This window comes from Grammomys surdaster, unplaced genomic scaffold (genome assembly GCF_004785775.1).
Source record: "Grammomys surdaster isolate TR1022 unplaced genomic scaffold, NIH_TR_1.0 125877, whole genome shotgun sequence".
In the NCBI taxonomy this organism is placed as follows: Eukaryota; Metazoa; Chordata; class Mammalia; order Rodentia; family Muridae; genus Grammomys; species Grammomys surdaster.
The window spans coordinates 201006-208970 of record NW_021620702.1 but is presented as its reverse complement, the minus strand read 5'-3'; the positions used below and the strand labels follow the sequence as shown (position 1 = coordinate 208970).

Below are 7965 nucleotides of genomic sequence, written 5' to 3'. Positions count from 1 at the left end.
TCTCTCTCTCTCTCTCTCTCTCTCTCTCTCTCTCTCTCCTCCTGCTTTTCCTTCTTGCTTCCAGGCCTCACCTGCAAATGCCCCCCAACATGAGCCAGATAAGCATGCCCTTTGACCAGCCTCACCCCCAGTAAGTGACAAAGCCATTTCAGGCCCCGCCCTTTCTGTTCTTCCCTTGCTTACCCCACCCCTCCTAATTTTCTCTTCTGACCCCTGGCAGGGGCCTGCTGCAGTGCCAGTCCCAAGAGCATGCTGTTTCCAGCCCTGAACCCTTGCTTTGCCCAGATGTGACCATGGCAGAGGACAGCTGCCTAACTCAGCCTGTGGGAGGTTTCCAAGGGACCTGGTGAGTGGCAACCTGGGAGTGAGGGCTGAGAAAATGGGTGCTGTGCCTGCTCCCCTACTTTTCCCTCCTCTTTGCAGGGTCAGCGAAGACATGTACCCTCCCCTGATGCCTCCCACTGAACAGGACCTCACCAACCTTCTCTTGGAGGGCCAAGGGGAGGCAGGAGGGTCCTTAGGAAACCAGCCCCTGCTGCAACCATCTCCTTATGGGCAATCTGGGATCTCAATGTCCCACTTGGACTTAAGGACCAACCCCAGTTGGTGATCCCAGCTGGAGAAGCCTAGAGACAGAGCCTCTTCTGTCTCTATGGACCTGCTCTGAACACCTGCTCATGCAGGTGTCTCCTGTCTCCAGCTGTTTCTTGGTCAAGAGAAAAGAACTGGCTGGGAGAATGTGTGGTGTATGGAACTGCCATGCTCTGTCCTTCCTACCACATCAGCCCCCCTCCCCCCAGCCTCCGCCTTTTCCAGTACTGGGCGCAAAGGGATGAGTGGGGTGTTCAGGCTCTAATGTGATACAGGGCCCTGCACACCTGTCTCTGTCTGTCACACACACACACACGGAGAACTGTATTGAGCAGGGCCTGGGACTCACATGCAGAAACATAGAGACACTGTGCCAAAGAGAAAGGGCATAGGCCTAGGGCATTGAAGCTGGGTTCAGGTGACTCTGAGTGGGAGAAAAAGGGCAAAGTGGGTATATGCTTACTGGTATGGATTTTACCAAGATTTAAAAAAAAAACAAAACAAAAAAACCCCAAAACTCCTCCAAAGCTCCAAATTCTTACCAAAGAGGCCTTGTGACATCTGAGACTGTGTGCGCTCTAAGAGCTAAGCTTGTGTGTAGCTGTGCCAATGCTTACCTGAGACATGTTAACCTACAGATGTCATCACCCTATGACCATGCAGAACATGTATCTTCTGCTTTTGCCCATGTGACCTTACCTAGCGGAAAGGCTGAGACATTGTATACAATAGCCACCCAGTACCAACTGGGGAGTAACTATGTGGCTGTGACATGCACATAGTTATACCCTTGGTTTCCTTGTTGACTCGATGCTTCCAGTTTCCTAGAGCCTGAGGGTTGAGTAGGGGTGCAGACCTTGCTGTGTAAACTCCCTGGGCATTGGTATGTGGGGGGGCCCAACTGTTGTCTCTTGTACTTTTCTGTCCACTGCCAGCTCTGCCCCGTCCCCTCACCCAGTCCTTTTTCCCTCGTGGGGGGAAGGGGGCCATGGATCCTAAGCCATAAAATAAATTTTATTCCAAAATAACAAAATAAATAATCTACTGTACACAATCTGAAAAGAAAGACACGCTAAGTGTTTGACAGGTGCTGCAGTCCTGCCAGCTGAAGAGGCCCAGGGTCCAACCCAGGCCTCTAAGGGGCTGGTGGAGGGAACTGTGGGGCACCCTCCCACACAGTGCAAGAGAGAGGGAGGGGGGAGGGGACCACTGGGAGGGTGTCGGTGAGAACGGGTGGGCAAACTGCAGCACTTGTTAAATTAAAGAAATAAACTAGAAGCACAAAAAATGGGGATGGGGAGGGGAGACCCAGTTTTCCCAAGCCCCCAGTCTCAGAGCAAACGGTTCCACTGTAAGCTGCTAGACCTTCCCGGGGAAGTTCTTTCTCCATGTCCAAGAGGAGTAGTTCAGCTGCTGCTCACACCACTGCTGGCCACCTGGAGAATGTGTGTGTGTGTGTGTGTGTGTGTGTGTGTGTGTGCGCGCGCGCGTTATCTGAGAAATGAGAGCCCCAGCAGGCTGGAGGCAAAGTCCGTGCCCCTGAGCCGGGTGAGGGTGCACCGTGCACCCTCCTTGTGTCCTCTGGCCAGGCCCCTGCTTGTTATTGCTTGAAGCCCCATAGTCCTGTGCCCATGGAGCAGATGGGAGGCAGAGGGCAGCAGAAGGATCCTTCTAGGGTAGTGACGAGTGCAAGGATGGAAAATGTGGGGGTCTAAGTGAGCCAGAAGTCTGGGTCCTGGGTCTGAGGCTCCCCGACTCTCACTGCCGACTGGCTTCTGCCTCCACTTTGACGCTGCTCCTGCGACCCTCCACCAGAGCAGGATGAGGTCCTGGGGCAGGGCAGCGGTCCAGCAACCCTTCCTCGAATTCTGTAGGAAAGAGGTGTAGGTTGGTTAGAACACTGGGTTGGAGAGTGAGCAGAAGCGTTGTTATGAGGCCAGGCACAGAAAAAATGCAAAGACAGCTCCATTTACTGAATTACTGCCTCCTGCCCACTTGAATGTGTATGGGGGTTCCATACCCAAGTGTATGCAGTTCCCCCTCCTATTTTGGTTGTGTGTAGCTCTCTGTCTCTTTGTGTCTCTCTTTCCCTGTCTCACCCGCCTCTGCTCTGCTGGAATTTCTGGTTCTGTCAGGAGCTGCGGGGGCGGCTTGGCTCTGACCTCTCCCCCTCCCCCATTCCCGTGCCCAGGCCCACCCACCCCCCACTCACTTCGGGCCCCCTCCCAGGGCTTGCCCTCCCTATAAATGCTCCCTGAGTTTTTGGTAGCCAAATCAGGGGAAACACAGGAAGCTAGTCTCCCAGCTCCTCCCTCAAGAGAAGCACCCCCTTCAGTCCCCGCCCCCACTTCCCTCCCACGCACAGTTTAAAAATACTAAGCCAGGGTTGGTGGCTTTGCCTGCGGCATCACTCTCAGCCCAGCGGCTGCCCGGCCCTCTGCCGGGCCCACTCCTTTCCTATGCACACACAAAGTGCCCAGCTTTGGGCTCCTTGGCTTCCAAGCTGGGGAACCCTATCCCCACAACTCCCAGCGACTCCACCCTCTGCATTAGGTAGTTCTAGCCAGGCCTCCCTCACCGCTGACTCTCCTGCTCACCTTCACCCCTCATTCTGTTCTCTGCTTCTTGGTCAAAGATCCCCACCTGAATCAGACCCTCCCAACTGGAAATAACCCAGTAGTAGCTTGCCCCCTGCTCAAGGTCTGGCTAGCTGGAGCTCCTCCTCCTGTTTTGACAGCTGCATCCCTCTTCCTCCCTCTGGTCCTAGAAAATGAGGACCCACGTGGGGGCCTGAGTAGCTGGGGTGTTTAGGGACAGCACTGCTGGCTGCCTCACCTGCGAGAGGCGGCTTCGCAGGCACACAGGGGCTGAGGCGGCCCACACGATCATGGGAGACGAGGCGGGCGAGCCGCAGCCCCTCATCCATCAGTGTCTGCTGCAGGATGTGGCGGCTCCATAGACCATGCGCTGGCAATGCCAGGGGCAGGTCAGCAGGGGGCGGCGTCAGCCTTGGGCACGACCCCACAGCTGTGGGCATGGGCACTGGTCAGGTCAGGGGCTGCCGCCAACGATACCCACCCTCAACCGACAGTCATTCCCATAGGCTCATCTGTCCCCCGTCCAGCCAGGCCTCCCAACCCTGTTCCAGGCAGTTGACTCCTGGCTCATTCCTGCAACCCACCCACCCGCTTCCACCTCCTCCCAGAGAGAAAGATATAATGCATACTCACCCTGCAGGTGGCCATCTAGGCTCTCCCCAGACAGACTGGCGCTGTCCTCCTCTAGGCTGGGGCGGTATGGGGGTGCATAGGACTCCGGGCCTGGAGGAGGCTGCTGGATTTCAGTATGACTCTGTTCTCCAACCTGTGGATGCCCAAAATTTGGGAAATGAAGACTCAGGCAAGGCAGTGGCTGGGGCAGGCTGTCCTTCCCTAGTCCCCAAAACTATACCTCTTGTTTCAGTTTCTTCAGTGGTGGGCCTCCCAACTCTTCAGAGTGAAGCCTGAAAAAATGGGAGAATAAGGAGGGCGGAGTTAGGAAGGGCCCCACAACGTATGGGGTGCACAATCCGGCCAGGAAACATGCATTACTTAAAAACTGCAGGAAAAAGCTAGTTGGACAGGAGTTGGGAGTCCAATCATTATTGTAGGGGGTTGGGAGTCCAATCTTTATTGTGGGGGGTTGGGAGCAAAGAGCAAGCCTCAGACAAGTTTAAGTTGAGTTGGCAAGGGGAAGACATGCAGGTGGGTGGGAAGCAGGCCTAGAGTTGCCTGAACCAAGTCCTGGGCAGGATTCCAACAGAGCAGCCCTGGGGAAGGGGACCTCACCTGGATCCCTTCAATGAAGAAAGATAGGTGCTCTCTCGGGCTACTTGGCGGGACAAGGAGAAGAGTTCCACCCTTCGCAGTAAAAGCGTGTTGTCCCTCATGCAGAACTGGGCAGCAGCCTCATTGATGGTCAGCTGTGGTAAGAGGACAGCCAGTGTTGAGTTCCTGATTCTCCTGTTTTTCCCCTTCACCACCAAGGGAGGCCCATCCAAAGAGTACCTGCCTTAAGTAACACCCAGGAACTGCCTGAACTTAGAGAGGGGTGGAGACTCTCCCTAGCAAGGCTTCCTGTTCCTAGGACGTGAGCAGCATGGGCTCATTGCTACTATCTCAGCGCTCCCTTTGGTTGAGGGAAGTGAAGTGGTAGCTGGGGTTGGGTATGTGTGGGTGTGTGGAAGGAACCTGGGTGGTCAAGGGGACAGTGATACCAGAGGTGGAAGATGGAAGAAGTCTCAGAGGCAAGTGAACTGAGCCCCAGGAGGGAAGAGCAGTCCTGAGGACCCGGGTCCTCACCTCGTGCAAGCTAAGCTGTTTGCCCTCCCGCCGTTTGGAATCCAAGCGGCCATAGATGATGCTGTACTTTCGGATCTCCTCTTCTTTCTGGCTGTCGTTATCATCCATCTCAAAGATGTGCCCCACACTCCGTGCCAACTTCTTATTCAGCTTCAACAGGGATGTGATCTCTCCAGTGTCACCCCTGGGGAAACTCCGGAAGATCCTCTCTACACTCTCCACCACCATTCGCACCATCTCTGGTTCCAAGCGGTCTGGACCAACCCCTGGGCCACCTGCAGCCACACCCCCAGCCCCAGTCCCCTCAGGGATTCCTCCCCCTGCAGGTGGGGAGAAAGGGGGAGACCCGGCCTCCTCTTCTCCTCCTGCTCCAACATCAGATTCTGGAGTGCTCTGGCCTGGCCAGATCCGGGGATCCCCTGCCCCAGGTCCTCCAGGTAGTGGTGATAGCTTCTCTCCAAGTTCAAGGGGACTCTTGGGGCTAAAACTTCGAGCACTGCCCGCCTTTTCTCCTGGGCTGCCGTGCCCATTGCTCATACTCCCTTTCCGGGTACCAGCTGTCTCAGAGATCTTGAAAAGCGGGATGCTGGAGACAGGCACAGCAGGCACTGGTTGGCTGAAGAGCCCTGGGTTGGTGGCCCATTCTCTCAGAGCCTTCTGTAGACGTCGGACATGGAGTGGTTTGGTGGCCATGCCCACGAGTGCCATAATTTCCAGGAACTCCTCCTCACCCGCCTCACACAGCTGCTGTACATCATCCCCTCCCTGCTGGATGAAGGTCTCGTAGTAAGAGAGGAGGTTGGCACGCTGCAGGACCCGATACAGCTGCAGCTCACCCAGTGTTCGAGGCAGTGCCATGTTTGGGGCACTTGCTCTGAGAAGGAAGGGCGGGAGAGAGGCAGTGAGTACAAGTGCCCTGCTGGGGTACCAACCCACACTAACAATTGTTCTTTTTCCTGCCCAGTGCCGAGCACACTGAGAACTAAGCACTGCTCAGAGGCACAGCCATGTCGGTATAGTCCGATCCCCAGAAGTACAGAAGGCCGGTTGCCCTACGCTTATCTCATCTTTTACTTTGATCTTTCTGGTCTGGGGCAGCACAATCTTGAGCATTGAGACTCATGGCAACTTCCTTGAAATGGCTGGACCCACTTTCCCCCCTAACTGCAGTCCTTACCTCTTCCCCCTAAACATGCAGCAGCCTCAACATTACTTAATTTAACATCCCACGTTAAAGTTAACTTAGAAATACTAGGGGCTATTGCTGGCCGCTTTATTCCTTGCCCAGGTAGCTGAGAGGGAGTGGTGTGGCCTCTTCCTCGGCATTTAGGGAACCTGGAAGACCCTTGCTCCTGTCCCTAGCTTCCAGGGATTTAAAACACCCTTCCTAGAAGCTGTCCCAACTTTCTAGGCTGCCCTGTACCCTTCAGTTAACCCCTCTCCTTTGATTGGTCCTTCCCACTATTCAGCAGGCCCCTCTCTTCTGGGAAAGGGGGAGGGAAGCCTTGATTGTTCTGCTCTGGGGCCGTTCTTCCCACACACTCCCACAGTGGCAGCGTCTGTGGGCGAAAACCGCCTGGGGGCTCCCGCCTACTCTCCTCTTCCTTGTTTTCCACCTTTATCTTCTTCGAAAGGGAGTGCGGGAGAGGTTGAAGGCCTCTTGAGGAGGGGCTGCACTCCGGAGCTACCCCTCCTCACCCTGTGAATGGTCATTTCATGACAAGGGAGGCTTGAAGCACACCCCCTTCAGGCCCGCAGATGCTTAACTCAAAAGGAACCACCTTCTCCCAGATGCCTGCTAATGAAACATTGAGACAGCTAAGCGCCCCCACCCCTCACAGTGTTGACAGATCAAGCTCTGGAGCTTCCCCTGGCGCTGGGGGACATTCTTTGCAGGGGGCTCACGTGCCAGGCTATGCCCACTGAGTAAACCTGGAATGGAAAATGAGGCAGTGCTCTGTCGTATCCAGGTTCTTCGGGTCTTTGTTTGCTCCCAAGATCCCCTAATTCAAATACTCGCCCCCTTTTCCATCAGTCTCCACCTCCCACCTCCGTCCCGCTTCCCCACGTCCTCTTTTCGACCTCCACCCTCCAGACCCCATTCCGGAGTCCAGCTCCACCCATCTCCACTCCCTGCCACCTCCTTTTGCCCACTAACTTGAGTCTGGGTTGCGGGGTCCGGCGGGTGTTATCCCCTCTGCCAGGTGGCTGCTCCGCTGTGGGAGAGGGCGCTCTGTGCATGGACGGCCAGAGATCACCCGTGCCTCTCCACTCGGTGCCCGGCGCCTGCTGCGCGCTGCTCGTTGCCTGGCGCGAGCGGCCCGGGTCCACCGCTGTCCAGGCTCCGTCCCTCCCTCCACGTCTTCTCTCTCGGAGCCTCCGCGCCTCTGTCTGTGCCTCTGCCCCCACCTCCCCGGCTGCGCTTGCCGCCTCTCCGCGCCTCCTCCCCCGCAGGACGCACTGGGAGCGAGGCCCGGCGCTGTGCTCGCTGCCGGGCTGGCGGGAGGAGGGCGTGGGCAGAACCGGGGGCTGGGACCGGAGGCGGTGGGTGGGAGCCCAGGCCTGAGCCTCCAAGAGGCTGCTTCGGAGACTGAGAGGAGGAGACTTGGGGGAAGGTGGGGGGGAAGGTGTGGAGCAGGAGGCGGAGGCGGGGACTCAAGAGTCGGGCGCCAAGTTGGGGACCGAGGTGACCGAGGCCGAGCTGTGGAGGGGGGAGCTTGGGGACCCAATGGGCGGGGCAGGTCGCTCCTTGCCGCCCACGCCGGATGCACAGCCGGCCCTCTCTGCGCCCACGTACCCACGTGAGCGCCCCGCCGGCTACATTCCTACTCCCTGCACCACTCCTACTCCTGTGAGCTGAGAGCGCAGTTTCACAACCACGCACAAGTATACAATGACACGCGCACGTACGTGCACACGCGTCCAAACAACGACGCGGACGCCCGTTGGCCGCACTCCGGCCGCGCCGTGCCCGTGCCGTTAGTTTGAATGTTAGAAGTGATGGGGAAAGTTGGCGAGGGGTTGGGGCGTGAGG

The 7965-nt window shown here is 56.9% G+C and overlaps 2 protein-coding genes across 3 annotated transcripts in view; one reads left to right on the top strand and one right to left on the bottom strand.

Annotated features, from left to right (window-relative positions):
• Positions 1-1645, top strand: part of Stat6 (signal transducer and activator of transcription 6) — a 17863-nt gene extending 16218 nt beyond the window's left edge. Inside the window, exons 20-22 of the mRNA XM_028752051.1 lie at positions 65-130; positions 221-346; positions 424-1645. Coding sequence (XP_028607884.1) covers positions 65-130; positions 221-346; positions 424-610 — 379 coding nt within the window. The 3' untranslated portion in view covers positions 611-1645. The remainder of the gene's footprint in view (positions 1-64; positions 131-220; positions 347-423) is intronic.
• Positions 1585-7455, bottom strand: Nab2 (NGFI-A binding protein 2). Of its 2 annotated transcripts, XM_028752052.1 has the most exons (7): positions 7090-7411; positions 4932-5805; positions 4419-4552; positions 4042-4093; positions 3822-3954; positions 3427-3618; positions 1585-2459 (listed from the first exon to the last, which is right to left on the bottom strand). In XM_028752052.1, the coding sequence occupies exons 1-7, from the start codon at positions 7170-7172 to the stop codon at positions 2350-2352; spliced, it is 1578 nt and encodes a 525-aa protein (XP_028607885.1). In that variant the 5' UTR covers positions 7173-7411; the 3' UTR covers positions 1585-2349. The 2 variants fall into 2 exon arrangements, with proteins under 2 accessions (XP_028607885.1, XP_028607886.1); XM_028752053.1 differs by lacking the exon at positions 3427-3618 and having other exon boundaries at positions 7090-7455.
• Between the last annotated feature and the right edge of the window lie 510 nt (positions 7456-7965).

What these genes read in the sequence shown, in the direction of transcription:
- Nab2 (XM_028752052.1), bottom strand. Translation starts at nt 7,172, where the DNA reads ATGCACAGAGCGCCCTCTCCCACAGCGGAGCAGCCACCTGGCAGAGGG. An exon ending in TCTTCATTGAAGGGATCCAG is followed by an intron (nt 4,094 to 4,418) that starts GTGAGGTCCCCT and finishes CCATTTTTTCAG; the next exon opens with GCTTCACTCTGAAGAGTTGG. An exon ending in CCTAGATGGCCACCTGCAGG is followed by an intron (nt 3,619 to 3,821) that starts GTGAGTATGCAT and finishes CCATGCCCACAG; the next exon opens with CTGTGGGGTCGTGCCCAAGG.